Below are 26,867 nucleotides of genomic sequence, written 5' to 3'. Positions count from 1 at the left end.
TCTAATGGCTTTTTCACGTCCTTAAATTAATAATCGTTTAACTGCGATAAGTAGTCGTTCTGATGTATGAACAGAAGGTAAAACTGGAGTTGCAAATAAATACTTAAAAGTATTCCTATATGAGGGTTTGGTGGCCTACATCTTAAAGTCGAAATAAATGATTGAGAGCTACTGACATTAATTTTGAGAAAATAGTAAAAATCCCTGTAGACTGGCAGAGGGAAGATATAGGTCCCATTCTTTTAAAATTAATTTTAGTAAAGGAAAATAAAAGGAAATGTTACTACAAAGGTGATCTCAATATTTGGAGAAATATTAGAGTACCTCCTGATGGAATCAGATTAATATAGTGAATTTTTGAGGTTCTGGGTCTCTAGCTTTGTGACCTTAGGCTGACTTTCTAGGCTATAGTTGTCATATCTGTGAAATGATGAGCGTGGCCTGGATGATTGCTGTTGTGTCTTCTCTAAAACTCGTCTGTCTACCGAAAGGACCTATGTGTCCGTCTCAACTAGAAATTTGGGGTTCACATCGTGTATCTTTGTAGGACTGTATTTTCTTGCCATTTACATTTCAAGTAATATGTAGGGATGTAGAGTTCTTTTTCCAATAGTGGGCTATATTGTCAGGAATCTGTCAGGGTACAGGTTGCATATGTTTTAAAATCGTTAATGGTTGAGTGGAAAAAGTTTAAAATCTCTTTATACTAGAAATACTGTTGGCATAAGAATATTGCATGCTACGCATTGTGAACTGAAGGCATATGGACACTGTCTATTTTTATTTTGTTGTAATTCATAATATCTGTTTAATGATGTAATTTTAGTGGAAGTTAACTCAAATTTATTTAAACATTTAATTATAATTCCACGTTGATCTAAGCAGGCTGTCGCAATTACTGGGTGACATTTTATTTCATAATGATATCAGAGAATAAGGTAGTTAGGCCATACTTCTATTTCAGAGCTAGTTAGGGAAGTCATTTTCTGCAAATCTCAGTTAGACCTATCCCTAGGCCAGCTATGGTGCTTTTTGCTTGTGGATGTGTGAATTATTGGTATCAGATCAGCCATGTATTTTTACTGTAGGTAGTCTTACTTGTGCTATGTGAAGAATTTAAGAAGAATGGACTTTTTTCCCGTTTTTCTCAAATTCTGTTGAAGAGGCAATATATGATGAACCTACTAGAGAACGTTTACGCAGCAGCATATTAATTAGTACCAATTTAAATATCTGATGATTGCTGAATAGCAGAGAATTTTCTAGGTCCAGAAGAGTTTACGGAGAGAAGGTGTTTTGAGTGGGGTTTTTGAAGGTGAATATGGAGAAGCAAAGATACTTAAGCTTGATTACAAGTGGAGAGTTAGGATCTTCAGTAAATTTTTACATTTTCTTCTTTCCATCATAGATAAGCTAAGAAACTATGGCTGGGGCTGTGTATCTATAGAGACTCGTTGAAGTAAAATGTAGGATATAAAAAACTGTACAAAGAGGTTAATTGCCATTTTTCTGGGCTAATTTATTGTTAAAACTGTGAAAAACTTCCTGAAGAATTGCATACGGAGAATACATACCTCGGGGCACCGCTACGCAGCGTGCGTCAGGACCCATGCTAGTCTGTGAGTTGTTTGTCACCTGTCTGTAGGGAGCTAGAAGTTAAAACACTGAAAGTAAATGGTTAGGAACTTCCGTAGCAGTTTGATAATACTGCAGCATCCAAATACGGGATCATTTTTTTAGCAGTTTTTATTTTGCAAGAGTATAGAACCATGATATGTAAGGAAGTTTTAAAAGAAGTCATCTTTCATAATTGATGTTTGAGAAGCACTGATTTTTCACATTAGGGATACCTATTTTATAGATAGAAGTATAACCATTACTTGAAAATTATGTAATTATATTGGCCAAGTGTGGTGTTGGAAGAAATTGAATTATGGCTATATACTCTGGGGGGAATTACCCGCCCCCCCCTGCCCCCCACACACACTGGAGGTGGAGTTTTGTTGAAAATCAGTGCATGTCTTAGAGGTCAATACATGAGGAAATCTTAATAGCAAGATAGATACGGTGGACTGTGATGACAGTAAAAGGCTTGAGAGTCACTGTGATTCACAGATGTGACCCAGTCTGCAGTGAAGATTTTGATGATAAATCCTTTGGGAGTAAAGTAACTTTTTAACGAAGTTCGATGTCAAAATACAGATATTCATAAATGAAGTGATTCAGTACTGTGACATCTTGCTCTGAGTATTCTTGCTAAGTTGTGAGTTTTTGTGCAGGGCAGCCCCAGATGATGGAGACAAATTCTGGGCAGAGTTTCAAAATTTATGTCTGGCATTCTCGGCTTCTGCTTTTATGTCTGTCTTGGCTCTTTTTGCTCTTTTTTAGTCATGTAGTCATTATCCTATTCAGTTTTCCCTCCTACCTCCATTAAAGCAAAAGCAAGGCTTTGGCGCCTGTTTTTACATTTCTTATTCTAGTTGTACTTTAGGATGCTATTTCCATCAATATACAGCTTTACCTGGACATTGGCATTTTATTTCTAATAGTCGGATAACAGATTTTCACTTTTGTAGAATTTTTAGGTTTTAATAACAAGTTAAATTCTTTGGACTTAGGAGACACAGATTTCTGAACTATCATGTTTATTTCTTTCGTTTATTTCAAAGCTTTTTGTTAGGACAAGGAAGTGGGTCAGAAGGGGTTGGCTTATCTGCCGATGGCTTGTTTGTGAGATTTTTCAGTGGTGGACGCCCTGTTCTGGATGGTTCTGCGTGAGGCAGAAGTTCACTAGCAGTACTTCCTCTCAGCTTGGAACCTGCTTCCCATCGCTCTCTGTCTTAAGAGCACTCATCCCTCTCTCTGCCATCCGTATTACAAATTAATACGGATGTAGTGGTGTGTGTTTTCTGATTCATTTGGCTTTTAAAATTTTTCTTGTAGCATTTCCGTTCTAATGTCTTCAAAAGATGACTTACGTTATTTCTACCCTAAGGAACAAAATATGGACTACATAACAAACTGGAGACTATGGTAGAGTTCTTTTAGGGAGAAAGCTGAAGTGAATTTGGAGAAATTGAAAGGATGATGCGTAGACAGTTTGGAATGTAAATCCTTAATCCTTCTGGATTAGGTCCGTTTCAGAACTTTGAACCAAGTACTGATCTCAGGAAAAATAAAAGATGAGGGGAAAATGGAGAAGATACTGAAAAATAACTGACCTCTAAATGGAAATTGCAGTCTAAAACTTTACCTGTAAACAACCATCGTTTTTAAATTTTTTACATGTGTTCTCAAATATTGTTTTGCTTAGTATTTAGATTTCCAGGTCAGCCACGAGTTGCTTTTACAACCATGTGTCGCGCAGCAGTGTCTCTATGCAAATTTTTGTTCAGACTTCCATGCTAACGCCCTCAGACCTGCTCTTCTAGGTTCTCTGCTAAACCGCCGCTCGCCTCCACGTGCCACGTGGTGGGAACGCGCACCCTCCCGACTTGAGCTACATGTTGGGGCAGTTTGAGTTTTGGAGACATAAACAGATCCCTTGTGGAAGTTGCTAGAGTCGTTGGAGTTCAGCTTCGTATAGGCATGGAGCTTGCTCAGAGCCTCTTGGCGAGTGTTTATTTCTCTCAAAGAACAATCGGTGGGGACAGTAACGACCCAGTAGCGTTGCCCCAGTAGCGTTGCGTAATGGTTAAGGGGCTCAGGGTCTGGAGCTGAATGCCAGGCAGGCCCCATTTCTTCACCGGTCATCTCATGTCTTCAAGCTTAGGCGCACCTTTCAGTTTCTTCGTTTGCAGAATGAGAGATGATACTTAGTACCTACCGTGCGGAGTTGTTGCGAGGACTAAATGAGAAGCATCGCCTGTCACAGAGGTACCTAGTACGTGGTGTGGTGTTAGCTAAACCTCTCCAGCCTGGTTGGGCAGTCGTTAGCTATTATCAAATAAATAAGTCTCCACTGCTCCTCATTCTGGCTGAGGCTGTGTTAGAATTGTCCCTGGGAGAAGCAGTTCTCCTGTAGCTGCTCTGCGGGTGTCTTTTTCCTTTGAGGTGCTCAGGTCACTTCTCTGCCAACATTGGTTTTTTTTGCCTCCTCTCTGCATAGCTGTTAGTTTCTCAAACACATTCTTCAAATTCGATGCAGAATCCATCCTGGCTTTTCTCACGATGTAGCGGCAGACAGAAACTTGGTTTTCTATTTATGTTGATGACGATTTTCTGTATCTGTTCCAGGTAAATATAGTAAACTTAATTCTTTTATAAATTAAATGTTTTATATTTTATTATATCATTTAATCACCCCCAAGAATTCTTTGACAGATATTATCATTTTTTCCCCATTTTATAGATTGGGAAATGGAAGTTTTGAGAGATCAAGTAATTTACCTAGAATAATATATTTATTTTTTAGAGAAAAAAAATCTCTCTGGGGCAATTTGAGAGGGTGAGGTGACCGAGGCTTCCATAAGGCCATGGGGAGAGGCCGCTGGTAGGTAATACGTGGAGGAGGAGATAAAATACCTATTGCCCTCATGCCTGCTGCATTTTCCAACTATGCGATTATCTCAGTGTAAATTTCTACGTACACAATTCAACTTTTGATAATTGACAGGTAATTTCAGAAATCCCGCACAAATTTATATTCCTATTCATAGGTGCTGGGTTTTTTTATAGCCTTGAAAACACATGTAAAACTTTTCATCTCTGTCATTTTATGGGTAAAAACCCACTTATTGTTTAGATTTGATTACTGGTGCTGTTGAACTTCTCTCTTCTGCTTATCGGCCGTTGGTGTTTATTTCCTGTCCTTGGCTCATTTCTGTGGGGCCATCCTTTGTTAATTCATTGTCAGCTCTTCGTATGTTAGAGGTTTAAGCCTCTTCTCAGATGTTTTAATCTCTTTCCTTATTTTGTTTTTGGTCTTGAATTTCACAAGTGATTTATGCTGTCAGTTTTGGATTGTCATCTTACTCTGATTGTCTTTCATTAACTACACGAGAAAAGAGCAAAATATTAAGCTCATTTTTGTTAAAACGACATTGTAATTCCCTTTCTGATGAGTTAACGATTTTAAATGGGAAGGACTTTCACTATTTTCATGTAATTTGACTCCACTGTCATTTTATTGCTTATGATCTGTAGTAACAACTTCTCTTAGCAAATGGATATGTTCTTTCCTTTGCATTTTAATGGTCAGTTAAATATGACATTCTTACTATTTGTTTATCTCCACTCTCAGCCCATTCTTTTCTTAAACTGCTCTGCAAGTAACATTAGATTGAAACTTGTTTAAAAATGACAGTTCCTGTAGAAAAGGCCTTAACTTTGAGAGAGTTAATTTTATTTTCCTGCTAAATTAAGAGTACTCTGGGTTGAATTTGTAGGATTATGTTGAGATAAAGATGTGCTTTGGAAAGAATAGATTAAATTTTGTTGTAACAAATTAGGAGTTCAACCATCTGCATTCTGTGCTTCGTTTTAGTTGGTACTTTGTGTGCAGTGACCCCTTGCTTTTGTCGAGGCAAGAAAAGATCTTCCAGATTGATCGAAAGGGAATTTAGTTCTATTGATAAAGAACTAATGAGCGATTTTTGTTTTGTAGCCTTTTTCTTGAGGTCTGTATGGTGGTTTGGTGTTTGACATTTTACCGTATTTAAACACATGCACTGAAACAGCGTGCCTTATATATGTAAAATATAATGTTGTCGGCCATAGTCATTTTCTAGTTTTAGCGTTGGGGATTTTGAGTTAGTTCTTGCCTAATAATGATAGTTTAGTGAAACCGTGGTGCATTTACCACCTGGATTTGGGAACTAGTGGATCATTCTGAGATGGTCTGGTTGACTTTGCACTCTGCTTTGGTCATTGGATTTACAAAGTGTGACAGCTGATATTAAGAGCTTGGTGTAATGGATGGTTCGTCCCAATTTTCCTAGGAACTGTAGAGGTCAGGAATGACTTTGTAAAAATGAGATGAGAATTTTCATCCAAAAACATGCTAGCCTGAGTTTTAAGCTAAATTTAACCGGGACTGTGTAATTTTCCCAACTTTATTTAATTCCCAAGATTTGTTCTCCTTGCATTTTGGAAACGAGGAGGAGAGGCTGCTTCATCTTATTTCCTTGGATGACGACTCTGTAGCTGTTGTTTCTTGTCTATCCCGTCCACGCCGATTAGATTCAGAGAGGGATCGATTCATCTAGTAATTTGTATTTGGTCATTTTAGGATTAGGTAGAATAATGTTAAGATTGTAATAGGTTAGGGAATATTAGAGAATGCGGAATACCGTACTTCAGAGTGTGAGTTCTGAGCCTGCTCTTCCGTTGCTATGAGACCATAGGTGAGTTGTTTTAGCCTCTGCTAAACCTCACTTTCTCACCTGTAACATAGGTATGATAACAGTGCCCATCTCACAGATTTATGAGACTCAAATACATTAAATGGGTATACAGTGCCTCGTTCTCGTCAGATGGTAGTTGTAATTTCCTGTTGCTAATAATTCCGCAATTTTAAAACATTTCTCTGTTTCTGAATGTGTACGAGATGAATTTTGATGAACCATTACCTTAGTTTAAGTTCAGTTATAGTAAAGAGCATTTCTGAAGATTTCTGCTTCAGATCAAGATTAGATTTAAGCAAGGGTCCACGCAGGTGCATGCGTCAGAGCGGAACCTTTTCCTAATCAGCGAATAGGCATTTTAGCATGATGGGTGGTTTTGATAAGAGATCGAAATTCGTATAAAAACTTTTAAGATCATTACAATTGACAGTTTATTGTGGAAATAACTTTGGTATGGTATTTTCTTTCTCCACATCTTGTGTTCTGGTTTCATTCTAAAGCAGGGGAATAAAAGAAGTTGCAGTTTGGTGTTTCGATTCTTTAGGAATTGAACGTGGGTGGCCTTGCTTAGCAAGGGTGGTCCAACCGATCTGTTTTTGGTGGCTTAAAAACTCCATTGTAACATTGAAGTTTTAAGAACAGAAGTAACGACTACTTTGTAGGCTTTCTTAAGTTTACATAGATAATATTGGGGGACTCCTCCCCCAGGATCTGACTCATAGTAGAGCTTAAAAATATATGTTCGTGTGTGTATGTATATTCTGTTCTGCTACATTTGCTATAACTTGTATCAGTTTTTACTTAGCACTAACTTGTATCAGTTTTTACTTAGCACCTCTCTTCACCCTCTCCTGTATGTGATTTGTGTATTGACTTCACAGATTAAAAGATCTTTTTTGCTTACAGATGTGTTTGCCTGACCATAAGTCCTTAACAGCCAGTCTGTTTTTCCATAGACCTACTTTTCTATAGACATACTCACCTATCCTATCCTACTATCTCGTCTTTATTTAAACAATGAAAATGTAAGGAATTTAATATATTTTCATGAAAAATCCACAGTAATGAATGGCAGGACAAAATGCAGCATAACCTTTGAAGCCGACTTGTTTTATTTTGATTTTTAAGTCTTTTACGTGTGGAAGAAATTCGTGGAGCCCAAGTGGGAGCGATTTGTAGGTCTGGATTTGCCATTCAAAATTTATTAGGTGTAGGAGCCTTTACAATCCAGGTGTATCAACACGCCTAATTAACTAATAAATTAGATAGAGATAATTCCCAGTGTTGATGATTATGTGAAAATTAACTAATTTATATGATTTTAAAAATTCAAATGGTTTTAATCAGTTTGGGGGTCTATTTGTTCTCAGTGGGTTTACATTAACCACTGATAGTTAATGAAATTATAATCTTATATTTAATACTCATCATTACAAATATGCTAACGTATCTGGATATTTAATTAATCGAGAGAAGACTATTGTCAGCCAGGAGAGGTTGTAAAAGAAATGCAGGTTTATTTTCAAAAAAATATATCACAAATTCTAGGCTAGAGGTTTTCTACTCGTGGACCCTCAGCAGTGGCAAGAGGTAGGCCGCTGAGCTGTCCCTGCGAAAGGTAATGAATGAATGAATTCGTTTGTTAAGCATCGTCTGAGGGGGATAATATTTCATACACGTGTCCTGCTATTTTCCCGGTATGTGAAGATGTTTTGATTAATAAATGCAAATTATATTAAAGTGGTATTCATGGTAACTTTAAATCATCATTCATTGTTTCAGAGTACAAAGAGCGAAAACACAGTTATATGTTTTTGATGTTTAAATAGGGGTCTTAAAATTCAGGGCTTCGGAAACTTTCTGTCATAGGATAACAATTTGATCTCTCCAGTTTACTCCTGATAATGAGACTGTGACACACAGTAACGTGCGGTCGGTGATGTGAAGCGTTGTGGAAATGGTGCTATTTTGCAGTTTTACCAAAAAAATTGTGTGTTGAAAATTGGTCTGTTGCTTGGTAGCTTTAACGACATTTTCTATACAAGCAGTGGTATTTATAGATTTTTCTAGACTGTGAACTTTTTAGGGAAAGGGAATAGAGCTTATTTTTCTAGGCAGGGCAAAGAGCCTTATGCTGACATGTCGAGTCAATGAATGAAAAATAAATGTGTGTATAGAGCTGAAACAGCCCCCAAATTAGCTTTCACTGGTCTTAGGCGTAGAGACTTACCCAGCTGTCAGGAGAGAGGGTGGACCCCTTAGCCGTGCACGGCGGAAGGAGCTGTTGTGGGCTAGGGCGAGGACTTTGGCAGAGCCCGAGCTTTGGGGGCTGCGAGGAATGGTCTTCGGCTCTGAGTGTCTTGGTCGAGCTTTAAGGAGTTGTGCTATTGAACTGTAGAACCCCTATTCCTTTCTATCTTGGGGGTGACCCCAGTTGCTATTTGTGCCTGGATTCTTATCCAGGTCTTCTCTCTGGCCTTCTCTAGAACTTCACCACTGAGAGAGTGGTCCTCAGCCCAGCAGCACCGGCAGTCTGGAGAGCTTTTAGGAAACGCAGAATCCCAGGCCTACTGGGTTAGAGTCTTTATTTTGGCAAGACCCCCAGATGGCTCATGTGTTTGTTACAGTTGGAGTGGCGCTGATCTGGAATACGTTATTAAACCATTTCTTAGCCTTGAAAACTTTTGTTCAAGCTCTAAGGTTTTTTTTAAATGCCCAATAAAAAGTGTGTAGAGCTATTATCAACTACTCTCTTATTGTGTTGTTTATTTAGATTTTGGGAAGAATGATAAAAATCAGTCACTTGTGGTGACTCTTGAGTCTCAGTAAAAATCGTGTCTATTAGAGAAAAGGGGAGAGAGGCAAAGGGGGACACACGCCGTTACAGGCTCTGCTGGATGCTGTCTCGTAGGAACAGGAGACTGGCAGTTTCGATGTGCAGTATTGAGCAGGAGAGCTGGCTGTTCGCCAGTAGGAAGTGGCATCTTAAAGTGCTCTCATTCCGTTCTGTAGTCGTGGTAAGCGGCAGGCGGGCCTGGCAGCGCTGAGGAGTGCGGGATCAGCAAGGGAACTTGCCTTTGACCTTCACATTCCCAGGACTGGCCTAGGAAGGGGTTTCTGGAAGCTGAGGGACAGGAGTGAGGGTGGTTGCTTTTGTCAGCTCTGGAGGAGGGGTTTGGACCCTACAGAACTCAGAAGGCTTTGAGGAACAACTTTAGGAGTAAACGTTTCCTGTAAAAAAGTGTGTTTGCCCACTTTTTCCTCCTTTCCTCCTCTCCATTTCCGTGAGGCGCCACCTGCAGTCAGTCACCGGGAGTTGCTTTTAGCCCCGCAGACCTTCCCGGCGGGGCCATGGCTCTGTTCCCGTCGCGATTTCCCTAAGTTCGCGTCCTTCGCCTGGACCTGGGATTCCCAAATGGGGCAGCGTTGGTCCCTCCTCCACAGGACGTGGGAGATACTTCTGGAGATACTGGCACCTCGTGGGTCGGGTGGAGGGGCTGCTGGACGCTGGACAGTGCCCAGGGCCGCCCCTGTCCCAGAGGGAGTCCGGATGCTCTGTCGCTGAGCTTGAGAAGCTCTAACCTGACTTACCGCCTGAGTCCGCTCCTTTGTCCACCTGTCTCCAGCCTCATTCTCATCCTTAAGTTTGCAAGCGTCCCCCGGTGCCCGCGGCATGACGCCAGCCTCCTTGCCACAGGAGACAGAAGGGTCCATGGTCCTCACCGCTCATGGCTCGTCCCTCGTGCTCGGCCCCCTGCTGACATGTGCCTGTGCTTTCCATGCCACCATGGTGCTGTTTGCCGCTGTGCACACATTTTCCCTAGTGTCTGTCTGTCTGTCTAGGCACACTGACTCCTCCTCCAGAACTGCTCTGCCGTTCACCTGCTCTGTGAAGCCTTCCTTGTCTCTGTCCCATTGTACCTTGATTATATATGCATTCATTACATCACAGTGACTTCGTATGGCACAGTGACTTCGTATGGCTTTGTTACCGCCTAGATTGTATCCTCTTTTTGGGAGAAAGGTGTGTGTGTTTTTCATCATGGTATTCCAAGTACCTAGAACAGTTTCTGATACAAAGTAGGCTCTCAGATGTTTAGTTGAAAATACATTTTTTTTCTTCAAGGAATAAATAATAGTTTCTTCAAGGAATAAATAATATTTTCTTCAAGGAATAAATAATAAAAATGAAAATACATTTTTTTCTTCAAGGAATAAATAATAGTTCAAATAATTTGGAAATTAGTTTACAGATGAGATTTTACTATAAATTACTTTATATGCAGTGAGACTTCTTTTTGCCTCACTATTATGCTTTATGTTGCTGCTCTCTTCAGATGTCATTTTGTCTTCTGTTGCTTATAACGGTATTTTAAGTGGTGTTGATAACTTATGTCTGATTATTCAGTGTCACATAGGTTTTACGTTTGGATTAGACTTTAATCTCGTGACTACATGTTTAGGAAATTTAAGTCTATAACGGCACATGCCTGGGGATCTCTTCTTACCCTAAAGGAAAAGCCTTAGGCTAATTAATTACAGGTTTTGGGGTGGGGGTGGAGGATGGGGTGGAGGAAGAGGTATGATGAATTTCTCTTCGGAAAAACAAAAAACATAATGGGGAGGGAGAATGATACATTGGATTTATGTAAAAACCTTTTTTCTATGTTTCTTAATCCACTACTATAAGAAAATGCACTAATTGTAGTAACAGGGTCAAAAGCAAGTCTAAATTTGTGAAGGATCTGCATAACAAGAACATTTAAAGTATTCATTTTCTTGCTTTCAAATAAATGACTAGAATATTGCTGTGCTTGTATATGTCTTACTTATCTGATAGGCTGTGAGTTTGTTTAAATAAATATTTTTTGAATTGTTGAACTTTTTTGATAGGATAATTTTTAGCTCATGTTTTCTAAAATATAAATTTTTAAATTAGTGAAAATTTAGATAAGGTTATATTAGTTTTGCTGTATAGTCCTTATAGTTGTGAGCTAGGCCACTAGCAGATGTTCCAAAGGGTATATTTTTTTTCTCGTCTACAAAAGTTGCTCATGATGTAGACATAGAGGGTAATTGAATCGGTCCACGATTGCATAGAGATGGAACTATTTTAGCCCTATGAAACTTTGTCCACTGCATAATTATTGGGTGTGTGGGCAGTCTCATAGCTTTTCTTATGCAATTTTAATCTTTTTTTCCCCTTCCTTAAAGACAACGTAGCAGAGGCCCATTTGTGGAGTGGGGAATCTAAATCTCATAGAATAATTTACAAGGTTGTTTTGGAATTTGGAAATCAAATGTTTTTTTCAAATTGGTTGTCTTTATACTGGAAAAAATTATTTTTTATATCTTTTTTGTATTTGTCTCGCTATGACACCTTTTTTAAAGAAAGTTATTTGCTTCACTGGTCTAATGACAGAGCAACAAGTAGACGTAGATTTTCTTATTTCAAGTCTTAAATTAGAGAAAACAATATATACAAATTCCCTTTAAGATGCAATTTAGGGTAAATTTGCTACCATTAAGAGAAGTAAGATGGTGGAAACTATCATTAATTTTTCTATATAATAAAGCCTGCCAACCACTAAGACTGTTTATTAACTTTATTACGATAATAGCCAGTGAGATCGTACTTTTATTGCATAATTTACTTAGTATCAATCTGTTCAAATTACTGTGATTTATAAGACCAGTGAAGTTTTTGTACATATATGTATTTTTAATCTGAGATTGTTTCTTTTCATTGAATACCTTAAGTTTAGTGCTCACTTCAGATAGAATGATGTGTACTCTGGTCTAATGTGCTTAGAATTAAAAAATATTTTTAAAATCCACTCTTTAGGACTTAGCTTATTAATTTAAATGGGGGTGGTTCTCAGTAGGAAATAAGGTAGTGAGATGGGGAACGGAAAAATATATAGTTTTTTTTTTTTAATATAGAAAAATATGTAGAATTTTTTACCTGTGTTTTGTGCCCTTGAAGCCATTTCTTCATATTGCAGTGAGAATAGGTAAGTGCCAGTGTAATGCAAAGCATTTACTTTGCTGATAAGTTAATTTCTGTTCATTAAAGTCTTATCAAATCGGATCATAATGTATTTCTCTAACACATCTGTTGCTTTATGTAATATTGTTCAGTCTGTTAGGACGTGGGTCATTTTGGAGGTGTGTGTTGGGGGCGGGGGTGGGCAATGGTGGGTGGCGATAAGGACATTAGAGGAAGTTCTTAGACATTTTACTTGTTTCCTATTCCACCATTCCTGATACCTTCTCTGTGTTAGCTGTGTTAGTTTAGATTAGTGTGGGGGATGTTAGGAGTGGCCTGGTTTCTTTCCTTCTTTTTCCTAGCCAAGGAAGTACCGCCTGGGGATGCTGGAGGAGAGGCTAGTTCCGATGGGATCAAAGGCACGAAAAGCAAAGAACCCTATTGGCTGCCTTGCTGACAGGTGTAAATCAGGAGTACCCATCAATATGGTTTGGTGGAACAGAGTCACAGAAAACAATTTACAGGTAAAAATAATTTTCTTAGACATTTTTTGAAAGTGAATATCTTGGCTGCTTCCTGTGTCTGCGGGTGGTGGGTGTGAGATTGGATGGCTTAGGTGATCTACTTAGGGGATGTCTGTATTTTTTCAATCAAAGTGAGGTTAGTGGCCCATTAACCAACTAAATGATTTTGTTGGGTGAATTTGAGCTTTCTCTGATTGTCCTTTCCCTATTCTTTTATTAAATTTGGTTTTTCCCTTTTGGATCATGTTAACAGTTCAGTTATTTTTAATACTCAGTTACTCAGGCTACTGCATTCAAAAATCATATTATAAAACTTATTAATTTTACTTATTTGGGTTCTGAACAACGGGAAGCTCCATATGTTGTCTTTTTGTACACTTTTACTAGGAAATAAAAATTGTATGTGAACAAACTTCTTGAGTATTTGCTCTAAAACCATCTTCGATAGTATATTGTCATAGAGTTCTTACAGATACATTTTAGTCTCTGGCTCTGCCTTATCATTGCTGAGTAATGAAAATGAATTTTTATAACTCAAAGGCTAGCTTTTGTACAAGGTTCTGAAGTACCTATAAAATAATCGAATTACATTCAATTTCAATTTGTGTTATAATCTCATTTTAAAAAATTGGCAATTGTATGATATTGATCTCTTAATCAAAATTTCAGTTTAGCTAGAAGCAGAATATCTTTTCCTCCCTTACGTTCTGAGTAAGTTGGTATTTTTAATACATTGCTAGCCAAAAGTCTGTAATCCCACATATACCACACACAGAAAAGCTAAAACAAAGTTAACAACTTGGTTTTATTTTTGTCACCAGCCTTTTTTTATAAAGAGGTTCCACAATCTTTTGTGCTATTCAGTATTAATACCATAGCAATACCCATATTGCCTTGGGCACAGAAATGAAGAAGTTATTCTGAATATTGCAAAATGTGGTATTTGCCCCAACTGAAATTTTGCTAGTAAATATAAAGATAAGGAAAAACTGGGGTGTTTGTGGGAGGAGGGGACATAATCATATACTTAAAATGTCAGTGTAGAGTTTTGGATATGGCGATGCTGAATAGCAATATGGTTTACTGAATTTTTGTCTGAGATCAGGAGACAGATTTGGTGTGGATTGTTAGAATCATCTTTCAGTTTTGAAAAGAAGGTCTGAAGATAACTAAGGAGACCCCAGCTACATGAGAGTAGATACAGGTGGAACTAGAACTGTGAGCGTGTTATGCAGTGAGACGCCGACACCTGCGGACGCACAGCCACTTGGCCTCCCCGCAGCTGCCCCCCTTATTTATGCAGTTTTCCAAAAATGCCTTTTTAGCGCAGCTTGAAAAATTATTATAAGAATTATTTTTAAGAATGTCTGCCAGAATGAATCTTTAATGAATTAAAATAGCTAGTAATAGGTTTGCATTCCATGTGAGAAAGATCGGTGTTATCTGAATCTCATATTTCAAATATTATTTTATGCTTCAGATAGTTCTTTCCTTTAAGGGCGCAGGGAATGCCTTACTAGCCTGGTCTCATATTGGAGGGGTGATAATACCTCACACTGTCAGTCACGTGTTGAAGTGTTGAAATTCTCGTCTGTTCTCCATCACCATCCCTGTGGATTCCTAAATAGGGTACTTGGTGTTTATGCAGAGCAAAGAGTAGACAGTGCATTTTTTTTTTTTTCCTATTGGGGTTTTGTATGATGCACGCTTCTTAATACTGTATAATTTTCGCATAAAAAATTTAAAAGATTGTGTAGCTGGATACGTTAATCTTTCCTATTTCATTTGTTTCCTTTCCTTTAAAACTTAAGTTTTCTCAATCCTGAGGGCAAAGAAACATTTCTATTTTATTTTAGTAATTATAGCTGTGTTTCTTAAATGGTTACTTTGTGCCAGGCACTGTGCTGAGCTCCTTACATGTGTTGTCTCTTTCAGTCTCCTCATAGCTTATGGGACAAATGTCATTGTAAATGGAGAAGCATCTTCAGAGACGCCGAGTAACGTTAAAGTTAAGCAGCAGTTAGAAGAGCAGAAATTTGAAGCCATTTCTGTCAGACTTCTGCGTGATACAGCTCTAGTTGTACTAGATCTTTAATCGGTTTAATTGTCTAACTGGTTAACCAGACTTCTGTCGGGCGACTTTTCTGAGGATGAGGATGCAGGCATAGTTTCCAGACGTGGACGGTGACTTAGGCATAACTCTGCAGTCTTTGTAAGGTCAGGCTTTTCTCCTCGTGTTTCATCTCTTTCTCAGTGACATTTAACCACCTTTCTTTTGGAACTTTGAACATTTCTTGACATTGATTTCTTAATCTTTACCTAATGCCTTTCAGAGTTTTTCCACTTCTGAAAACAAAAGAAAACCAACCAAACAACAAATGAAAACCTTAAAACAACAACAAGAAAATCTTTCTCTGCTTGATTCAGTAATAACTGCAGTTATTTTCTTAAGTGCTGGATTTCTTTCAAGAACGCATGCTTCTCAACCTGTTAGTGCTTGATAATCTTCGAATGTATTTTCTACCAGGAATCTCATGATATGAAAGGGCCTGTGTACCGTACATGGGACATTTGTAAAACAGTGGTTCATGCTTTCATTCTAAAAAATATATAGTGTGCTGATTAGAGAATCAAAGAAACTTAAATTTTTCCCTTAGTTTTTTGTAGCTTGGCGAAGACTAAATTTGGTCTTTACATGGCTGTTTGAAATATCGACAATGCCCGTCTGGTCTCCATTACCGTGCCTGTGGCTTGCCCATGTGGGGACCCCGGAACAGATTCCGACTTTTCACTGATTTCTTTATCACCCATTTATTCCGTCAGCGCTCGCAGTTTGGTGTCTTCACGATGTTGCTAAAACTGCTTTTAAAGTTTGTCGGAGATCTCCTTAATCGCCAAGTCCAGCGCTTCAATTCACTGCTGAATACCGCTGGCTGCCTTTTATTTTTGAAACTTTTTCCTCTTACCATCCTTGACTTGGTTCCATCCGTGGCTCCTTGTGACCTCCTGTTCTTGGCTCACTTGTTCTTTGCTTTCCTCTGTGTGCCAGAGATTCCTAAAATTGTGTTTCTATTAGAATTGTCTTCTGAATTTAAGACCTCAATTTTTTGTGCCTTCTGATACCTTTGCATGCAGATATATATCCCACTGTCACAGATTTGGCGAGTAAACTATTTTTCTGTTCTCCAGGTCTGCTTTTTAAATATTCTCTTACATTTCTTCTTTAGTGAATGGCTTTATCTTCCCCGTCACTGAGGCTACAGATCTTGACTTCTTCGCTGTCATCTTCCACACTCTACTCTTTACTATAAGAAAGAGATTGCATGACAATACACTGGACAAGTTACATTTGCTATCCTGTCAAAGCTTTACTGCAATGACATTTTGTCCCCATTTGACAAATATAGAAATGGCAGTTGAGAAAAGCCTCATTGTTAGTAACTGATAGAACTGAAATTCTAGTCCAAATCTATTTAATTCTAAATCTAGAGATTTTTCTACTCTATCGTCTGCCTCTAATCCCTGTTCTTTAAAGTTCTACAGTATTTTTATCTTCTTCCTTTTTTTTTTTTAAACACTACTGACTAGTTTATACCCCAGCTTGTCCCTTCTGAATGATTTTTGTCAGACCCTTTCAGGATCCGTTCTTTCTAGGGCTGTCTCTCTTTAACCATCCACACATATTAAATTCTGATCAGATAGACTCCTTTATACCTCATGTAATATGAAAGACATAGTCAGTTCTCTGTACCTGTGTATCTCTCCCATTGTTAACTGACCCTGAAAAAATCTTCCCTTTTTCCTCAAGAGTTAGTTCACATGCTACCTCCTCTGTGCATACCAGCTCCAACACCTCAAAGAAACAAACGTTTTTACTGTTTCCGCAATACTTGGTGGTGTTTAACAGTCATTCATTCCGTTTTATAGTAAGTTGTCTTTTCCCACTGGATTCTAAACATTTGAAACGAGGCACATGTTTATTATTTCTGTGCCCTTAGGGGATTTTGCTTGTCTCTCAATGTTGCCATTCAGTGCCCTCTGTGGTGTTTCATTCAAAGACTTTCATATATTTTTCGAAATTGGTTATGTGTTTTCTGAGAATCATAGCCACCATACGTTACCGTTGCTTAGTTTATTATCACTACTGGTTTAGCACGTAGGTGACTTCTTTTGAAATGTTAGAGGATCTTCTATATTTAAAAAAAACTCAAAGTTTTACACTGTCTAAAGTGTTATTAATATTTTTCAGTATTCTGAGCCCGGTAGTAAAGTAGTTCTAATGATTTCTTGACAGTGTTGTTAAGTGGCAGAGCTTCTCCATTTTGCGTTTTTCCTGTGATTTTAGCCTGCGCACCAAGCAGATGGTAGAGGAAGGTCATTGGAGACTCCACATCGGCAGTACTTCATTTCGCCTAAGTGCACATTCACTTTTACGTCTTCTCAGTCTCTGCCTAGGATGTTTACCCCCCTCTCCACCTGAGCAATCTGTATGTGAAGTCCAGAATCTTCATTTATTTAAGATGACACTTTTCAAATGCTGCCATTGTTTAGGATTGAAATATTTTATCACCTACCTTTCAGAATTCAAATTTCCAGGCACGTAGTGGATATTAAATCAATGTCCCTTCCTCCGATTTTACCTTATCACTTTTAAATTAGAGATATGTGTGGCTTCATGGCATACATGTAGAATGAGGCGGTGACATTGTCTTTCAGGGGCTGACGTTTTAATGCCGATGCACTTGGATATTTGTAAAAATTAGTTTAAAACTTCGAAGGAGTAACAACGTGTTCCCACCCTCCACGTAGGAATTAGGTGTCAGCTTGAAAGAAAGGATAAGAAATGCATGACTTTGTAAACATGTCAGGGTATTTCAGGTTAAGATTTATCTGAAAGTAATGGCATGTTAAATATAAACTTATTTGTCTCAGAACTTTGGAAATAATGGGGTTCTGGATAGTAAGTGATTAGCATTACTGCTGTTACAGCTCACCCCCAGCGTGGTGGGAATGAATGAGAACCCTTGGACTGTTGGGTGTGTTAGGAGATTCATATTTGTCAGCATCTCTTTTGATGGTATTTTTTTTCCCCATGTGGTCTGATTAAGTGGCATTTCTTGTAAGAAGTGTTTAATTCTAAGAATGCTCACATTAAACTTTCTCGTCCCACAAATTCTCCTGAACTCTGGTTGCTTGTTACTGGTGTTTTTAAGACCCCAGGGAGGTTTTGTAAACTTTCTGGGTATACTTAACTCTTTAGTTACTCGCTGAGTTTTGGTGTTTTTTCAGGTGATTTCTAGTCTCTAGGGCCCAGGAAATGGAATTGTTTGGGCTTTAGTTGGAAGGATTGGAATTTATAAGGGGGAAACTTCAACCTGTCCACTCAGAGTTCCCCAGGACGTTGAAGAGATACGGAGCTGTGGTGCAGCCAACAGGCTCCCCTGGGGGTGCTGCTTTCCCACTCCCGCCCCACCCCGACCCTCGTGCAGCCAGCAGGCACCCCTGTGGGTGCCGCTTTCCGTCCCCTGGTCCCCTGGTCCCCGCTTCTCTGTGGCTGCTCTTGTAAACCTTTGCATTCTCCCAAGACCTGCTCACGCCTCCCTGTCACTTTTGAGTAAATGACTCGTATCCTTCAGAGGGGGGAAAAGGTCTTTGAGTGAATCCCCTCATGTGTCACTCAGCTTTTTACTTACGTACATGAGTTTGTTTTGTACCCACTACTTTTACTCGTCTTAGACAAACAAGTGTTCGTGCACAGCATGCTTCAGAGCCTGTCTCTATTCTTTCTAGCAATTTATTCCACTGTTTATCCGTTCTCAGTTTTAGGCGGTGATTTCTTCCTCCGGCTTATAAACACGCTGTGGTTCACTCGCCCTCGCCTCAGAACTTCTGTGCTCTTAGCTCCTCCACCGTTCTCTGGCAGGCCCCACTGGGGTCCTCTTGCCCTCTTTTCCCTGCTCGCAGGACTCTCCTGGCCTCTGCCCTTGACTCCCTTCCCTTTAGGCCACCCGGTGACCTCACAGGTCTTCAGCCCGTCAGCTCCTGCTGTCTCGCTTATTGCATCGCACCGTGCTGTTTAGTTCATGAGCTCTTCTCGACGCTTCCGTCGTCTTAATCAGCCATGTTCTTCAGCCAGTAAGGCCTCCCGGATGCCCTTTCCGTCCTCGGGGTCTCTGCACCCACTCTCAACAGTGGCTTCCGAGCATCTCCGTCTGCGTGGCCTATGGCGCTTTAAATGCGCCACGCCTTCCCCTCCAGATCTGTGCCTGCGCTGTCCCCGTGGTCGACTGTCCTCAGCCGTCCTCAGCCGTCCTCAGCCGTCCCCAGCCGTCCCCAGCTGTGTGCCGCTGTTTGTCTCGCTTATTGCGTTGCACCGTGCTGTTTAGTTCGTGAGCTCTTCTCAACGCTTCCATCGTCTTAATCAGCCATGTTCTTCAGCCATTAAGGTCTGTCGATCGTGCTGCTTTGAAATTATCTGCATGCCACCTTCATTTCTTACCTGGACTGTTATGATTTTTGTAGTCTCTTACCCGATTTCCAGCTACTGGTCTTTCAAACCACTACCTGGGTGATCATCTGATCCAGATCTCTCAGAAAGGTGTCCGGGTCTCTCTTGCTGTCCCCCTGGTTACGCTGCGGACCTGCTGAGCAGCTGGCGGCGCTGTGAACAGCACCGAGCGCCTCCCTCCTCCGCCTCTGTGCATGCGCTCCTTGTGCCCTGCGCTCTGTCTCGTCTCAGTCCACGTGTCTTCAGGAGTCAGTTCAAGCGTCTGGTCTTACGACCTAATTAGATAGCATTAAGAATAGACAGCTTTTCCTTAGCATTTACATTGCTCTAATAAATGTGTATATAAATATCTTGTCTTATAGGCTAACCCTCTATGACACATGATAGATACTTAATATTTTTTGATATCTTGATGTTCTGAGCTCTTGGGGGTGTGGAATTAGGTCCAGGGTACTTTCTGTGCTTGTGAAATGCCGGTTTGTGAACTTCTAGAACATAGCGCCTGTGTTTTTCACGTCTCTGTCCTCCGCAGGGCCAGCACAGTGCCTGGCACCGTGTCTTATGTATTACCTTTCAGATACTTGAATGAGTGAAGGTCACGGGGCAAGATGAGTCTTTGGTCTGATATTAGTTCTGAAGTTTAATGCTTTTTACATTTTCTTAATTTGTACTTTATTACAGTTTCATGACATAAAATAGCATTACGGAAAAATGTTTGAAAAAACCTTAACATGTTAAATTTTGTGATTAAATATGGCAGGATTCTTGGTTAGATAGAATGCCTCTACGTAAATATCTCTTACTATGCAATGTGACAAATAGGTTTCACCGTCGCGTAGCTGTGGATAGAAGTGTGCATAGTTATGGAAGATAGTTATGGCCATAAAAAATAATTCTTGCCTCTCTGGAGTGCTGTGACAGTCACTCTCCTGGGCTACTCATTAAGTGACCTAAGTGGATATATATATATTTTTTTCCTCTTTTTAGGGAGAGTAATGTTTTTTCCCCAGCTTTATTGAGATAATTGACATATCAATAGGGAGAGTAATATTGAGAATGAACTAGGAGGTCTGCCGCCAGGACCATTAATGATTACTGTTATTGGAGGACTTTGACATGTAAATAACTTTTAAGCAACAGAGGAGGAAGTTGTTCATTTGTCTTTGTTTTTGAATGTCTTCTATCCTCCAGATACAGATTTTGCTTTTTTATATGCATGGGTTCTACTGGTCTCAATTTAAATACTGCATATTTTATGTGGATTTTTATGGTTAAAGCTTAAGTGGCTTCATGCTTTACAAATCTTTAACAAGCCTTCCTAAAACATTTTTGTAAAAATTACGTACACTTAATGAAAAGTTTTCAGATGCTACAGAGAAGTACAAAGAAGGAAGCAGAAATGTTCCCAGTTCCCTCACCACCCAGAAATAACATCTCTTGCCGTCGCAGCGAGCGTCGTTAGTGAGCCTCATTTTGCACTTGTGCACACACACAAGCATTCTCTCCTCCCCCCTTAGGCATAAGTACACTATTTTACAGAAATAGCAATTTAGTATACCTTCTGTACTGTAGCCCGATTTTTATTTGATTTTATTTCTACTCAGTAGTGGTATGGGCCTCTTTCCATGGCACATGAAAATATACCAATCTACATGATTTTTAACGGCTGTTACACACCGTCGTATGTACCAAAATCCACATAACCGTATCCTGAATGATAGATGTTTTAGCTCTTCCCTTTTTTAAAAAAAATTATAAATAAAAAAATGTGCTAAACTTACTCTTTTCTACTTGAGTAATTTTCCTCTTTAATTCCTTAGATGTGGCCGTGATAGTCAAGGGACATGTTTATTTTTCATTTTGATACATATTATTAAACTATTCTCAAGAATAGTGTTTCTGGTATTACCCATTTCTGACAAACTTGGTAAAGGGTGAACTAACGAGTATCTTTGGAAGTGCTATAACTTCAAGCTGTTCCATAGAATTACTTTATGCCGAGTTTTCTGTTTAATTCTGCCATAACATAGAGTTTATTACTAATTGGTTTTCTTTTGGCAGGTTCTGACACATACATGCTACTTACCCCTTAAAATAATCAAATTATAAATAGAGGAACTTGTATTTAAAAGAACACCGATGTGACTTTCAGAAGCACTCGTAATCAACTCTCTTTCACTGTTTCCATCAATTTGATTCTGACTTACGTAGAATATCATATTTCCTCTATTGGGGTGTTTATCAGAGGAACCCGGCTTGCTTCAGAAAATTTGTACTTGTGATACTAGACTGATTTCAAAATGGTAGTAGTATTTAGATGTTAATTTTTAACTTATAAGATGAAACTTGACTGGACTTGAATAGATCAGTTTCTGAATAACTCAGAAGTTGAGTATATTTTGATAACAAATTTTAAATTGACCATATTTGGGTATGCTTGAAATATGGGGAAATAACCCATTAAATTAAAAAAAAACAACAAAAAACTAGTAGAAATGTGAACTTGGAGGTTCTGATTAGCCATGCAACTTCTCCTTTCCATCTGCCCTTGTTCCTCTTTATTCCATGTTATTTATGAACACTGAAGACTAGTGAAAATAGCTCGGAATGGGGCTGCTCTTTGTGTCCGAGGGTCTCATCTTTTTATGACTTTTTAGATCATTTTATCAGGGCAAAGTACTTGCCTATTCATCTCATTCTCCACGTCACTGTCTCTCTTCTACCCTCCCAAATAGTTCATTGCTCTTTGTCTTTGCCAAGAAACACACACACGCACACGCACACTCATACACACACAGTCTCCTTCCCTCCCTCACCTACCTACCCACCCACGTATTGGGACATGAATTTCTTGAATTAGTCTAAACAAGCTCCTTTGTCATTCCAAAGAGGTGAGAATAGTAGCGAAGGTGGGAGATTGGAGTTGTAGGTTTTGAAACAAAGTACATAAGGTTAAGATTCATCTTAACATTTTATCTCCTTTTTTTAAATTGACTTAATTTAGTCAAAGACAGTGGAGACTTGACCGGCTCAATCTAATTGAGTTTCAGCAGTAAAGTCATTAAAACGTTCCTTCTTTCCACTTTCCCTTCCCCTTTCTCCTCCTCGTCTTCCCCTCTTTTTCTACTTTTCTCCTTTACTCTCTTTTATCATGGCCGGAAATTGAAAGATGGATTGGAGTTGAGCAAGACCAGTCAAGTTGGTGTCTTGAGACGATGTCGGAGTAGACCTGAACAGAGATGATGCTGGCCTAGACTAGGGCACTGATAGTGAAATGGGGAGAAGTAGCTGAATCTGAGAAATATTTAGGATGTAGAATAGACTCCATGACTTGCTACTTCAAGATACCTGCATTATCAAAAGGATAGTTGTGACATAATTGATCTATTCTGGAAAGAGATGATGTAAAAAGCAAAACAAGACTCGAAAAGAAAAGTGAGTTTTACAGGAAAATAATTGATTTGCTCTCAGATGGTTTGAAATGGTAATTGCAAAGTACCTCTTTTTCATGGTGTCTGATCTAACCAAAACAAGGCTAATTTTTATATATCGATAACTTAAGATCAAATGAGGAATATCTGATATTTTGAAAGCATCACCACTAGCTTTGTCTTCCGGCCAACACAGAAGAGCAGAGAGCGGACTTAATCTTCTCTCCAGATGTAGCCAAAACCCGAACAAAATATACAAAACAACAGCTTTCAAGACTTTAGATGTCAGCATTAGAAGATAGTGGTCCCTGATAGATGACAAACAAATGAGGTGAGTTGAGTTCTGCGATTAGCCCAGCTTACTGCCTGCGGGGGTGGGGGGTGGGGGTGATTCTAGCCCAGCAAGTGGAGAGAAAATGCAGGTGAAACCCATCTAACTGGGGATACCAACCTGGAAGGTCACGGAGGCCAAGGTGGTTACAGTTCACAAGAAAAAGTACTGGAGAGAGAGCTTGTTCACAGAGACAGCGTTGGACGCTTGCAGAGGTTCCCATGAGTCTTTGGCTGAATACCGATCAGAAGGTATGAGTGAGGAGGCTGCCTGGGCTAGAAGAAATTTCTGAGAAGGTCACAGGAAATAATCTTCAGAACTTATGCAAGGCCAAGAATAGTTCCTATTCTCATCAGCCAAGATTGAAAACATCGTAATTCATGAATCATTAAGTAGGCTAATGGGAGGTCTCTTGCCTCAGTATTGGGGCCCAGTTAGCCTCAGAATAAACGTTGCCTTAGTCTTTCCTAATAAAGCTTAAAAGTAAGACCTGGAAGGATCGGACTAATTTTTAAGCAGTTTACGTTGGAGAACAAAGCTGAAGAATATTTATAGGGATAAAAAAATCTCAGCATCCAACAAGTTAAAAGTTAACAATAGTTGGCATCCAATCAAAAATTACCAGATATGCAATAAAAATAGGAAAACATAAAAAGAAGAAAATATAATCAGTTAAAACTGACCTGGAAATGTCGCATCGATAGTGTATAAGAACACCAAAGCAGTTGCTACAGCTGTGTTGCATAAGTTCAGGAAGCGAGAGGAAAGATTAAACTTGTTAGTACAGGCATAGAAGGTACTTAAAGTCCAAATCGAACTTCTAAAATTTAAACTTGCACTGTCTGAAATAAAAAAACATATTCTATGGAATTAATGGCAGATTAGACATTGCATAAGAAAAGATTAGTGACTTTGAACATAGCAATAGAAACTGTCTAAAAAACAGAAAAAGTGAGCTGTGGGATGACTTGAAGCCGCCTAACACACTTGTATTTGTAGAGGAGGTGTACACAGAAAAAATTATTTTAAGAAATAATGGGCAAATGTTTTCCAAATTGAATGAAAACTGTAAACCCACAGATCCAAGAAGCCCAGTGATCACAAGCACAAAAGAATCATGGGATGAGGAGTTACAAAGCTGCATCAAGCATACCAAATAAGCAGCCAGAGGAAAAAAGGTCCATTTTTGAGATACAAAGATGTAAATACAGCATATTTCTTATTGGAAACAGTGCAAGCCAAAAGACAGTGGAGCAAAAACTTTAAAATACAGAAGGTGAAAACATGTCAACCTAGCGTTTCCTCTTGGAGAAAATATCCTATAAGATCATAATCAAATGAGTGCACGTAAAGACAGGTGAAACGTGAATAAGGTGTGTAGCTTAGTTAAACCCATTGCACCAATGTTAATTAATATGGTTTTGAAAATACACTCTGCTTATGTGAGATGTTAGCTTTGGGGAAAGATGGTGAATGGTACCACTTCTCGTGAGTCTTAAATTACTTCGAAATAAAACATTTAAATATTTAAAAAAATAAACACTTTTTCAGACATAAGAGTGTTGAAGGAATTCTCCATCAGCAGAAGTGTACTTTTCAGTAGATACTAAAGGAGGTACTTCAGGCAGAAGGAAAATAATACCCTATGAAAATCTGGATCTATACAAAGAAAGGAAGAGAACCGGAAATAGTAACTACATGAATAAATAGTTATGTTCCGCTTAACGCTGGGGCTGTGGTCTCAGAAATGTGTTGTTAGGTGATTTTGTCATTGTGTGAACATCACAGAGTATAGTTACATACACCTAGGTGGCATAGCACTACACACATAGGCTGTAGGGATAGCCTGTTGCTCCTAGGCTATAAGCAGAAGAGAAAATTGTGCAATTAAGAGATGCAGTAAACACTAGATATATGAAGATGCTGCTGGTTTAACACGGCGTACTGGTTTAGAGCAAACTTTTTTATAAGTAGAGTACACTCTAATGATAAAAGTTACAGTAAATACACAGACCAGTAACAGTCATTTATCATCATCAAGTATCAGGTACTGTACATAATTGTACATGCTACGCTTTACTATGACTGGCAGTGCAGTAAGTTTGTTTATATCATCACCACGCACACGTGTAATGTGTCGTGCTATATGACATTACGATGTCACTAGGCGACAGAAATTTTTTAGCTCAATTATAATCTGTAGGACACTCATATAACTGATCTGCTGTTAGCCAAAATGGCGTATGACTGTATAAAAAATTTTCCTTGTTATTATTTAGGTGTCTTTGAAAGAAAAAATTGATTGTTCAAAGCAAAAATAGTAACTTTGTTGCAGAGTTTATAACATGTAGAAATAAAATGTATGATGAAATAGCGCAAAGTGTGGGGGAGAGAAATGGAAGTGTAATGTTGTGAGCTCGTTACACTATATCTGAAGTAGTTTTAAGACTCTAGGTTGGTGGGTGTTTTGAATTGAATCGTGTCTCCTTCAGATTCATATGTTTAAGCCCAACCTTTAGTATGACTGTATTTGGAAATGGGGCCTTTAAAGAGGAAATGAAGATTCAGTGTGGTCATGAAGGTGGCGCCCTAATCCATTATGACTGGTGTCCTTGGAAGAGGATACACACCAGGGATGCACGTGCACAGAGAAGAGGCCTCGGGAGAAACCAACCCTACTGGAGCCTCGATCTTGGAGAAGATAAGTTTCTGTTGTTCAAGCCACTCAGTGTGTGGTATTTTGTCTGGTCCCAGTGGACTAAGACAGTTGGTGGAAAGTTAAATTTATTACTGTAAAACCTAAGGCAACTTCTACAGTAATAGAACAGACCGTTAGAGCTAATAAGAGAGGGGATAAAATGAAATAAAAATGTCCGTTAATCCCAAAGAAGGCAGAAAGAGGATAAGGGGAACAAAAAACAGATGACACAGGAAACAAATAGCATAATGGCGGGTAGACTTAAACCCAACCGCGTCAATAGCCATAGTAACTGCGGGTAGTCAGAACATCCCAATAAAAAGGCAGAACTTTTCAGATTGGATTAAAAGAAAAAAGAAGAAAAGCAGATCCAACTATATGAAGCTGTTAAGAAACTTACTTTAAACATAAAGACAAAAATAAGTTGTTATACCATGCACTAGTCCAAAGAAAGCTGAGGTAGCTATGCTCATATGAGACAAAGTGGATTTCAGAGCAGGGAGCATTAGCGGGGGCCAGGAGTGTCACTGATTAAGATAAAGGGGACAGTTCAATAAGAGCATGGCTATACCGTTCTTAAATGTTTATGCAGCCAATAATGGTAAAAATACATACAACAAAGACTACTACAATTGCAAGGAAAAATAGACAGATGATAGGGATGTCAGTACTCCTTTCTCAATAATAGAAGAGACAGAAAATCAGTCAGGAAATGGGAGGCTGGAACAACTCTACCAGTTTGATATTTATAGAACGCTCTGCCCAGCAACAACTCAATACATACTGTTTTCAAGAGCACATGGCACATTGATTAAGACAGACCAATTCTGGGTCATGGAACAAGTCTGGATAAATTTAAAGAGATTCAAGTCAAAAAAACATGTTCTCTGACCACGATGATATTAAATTAGAAATCAATAACAGATCTTTGGAGAATCTTCAAGTATTTGGAAACTGAATAACATACTTCTAAATTACTCATGGGTCAAAGAAGAAATAGGGAAATCAGAAAGCATTTCGAACTAAATGAAGATGAAAACAT

The 26,867-nt window shown here is 38.9% G+C and overlaps 1 protein-coding gene across 4 annotated transcripts in view; it reads left to right on the top strand.

Annotated features, from left to right (window-relative positions):
• Positions 1–26,867, top strand: part of PAN3 (poly(A) specific ribonuclease subunit PAN3) — a 104,406-nt gene that overhangs the window by 3,914 nt on the left and 73,625 nt on the right. For 2 of the 4 annotated variants that reach the window (XM_025046908.1, XM_025046913.1), the window contains one exon: positions 12,696–12,857. The exons of the other annotated variants lie outside the window; for them this stretch is intronic. In XM_025046908.1, the coding sequence (XP_024902676.1) occupies positions 12,696–12,857 (162 nt within the window). The remainder of the gene's footprint in view (positions 1–12,695; positions 12,858–26,867) is intronic. 4 annotated transcript variants of the gene reach the window in all.

This window comes from Pteropus alecto, unplaced genomic scaffold, assembly GCF_000325575.1.
Source record: "Pteropus alecto unplaced genomic scaffold, ASM32557v1 scaffold80, whole genome shotgun sequence".
Lineage (NCBI taxonomy): Eukaryota > Metazoa > Chordata > Mammalia > Chiroptera > Pteropodidae > Pteropus > Pteropus alecto.
The sequence above is the reverse complement of the archived record's forward strand: the minus strand, read 5'-3'. Positions and strand labels throughout refer to the sequence as shown.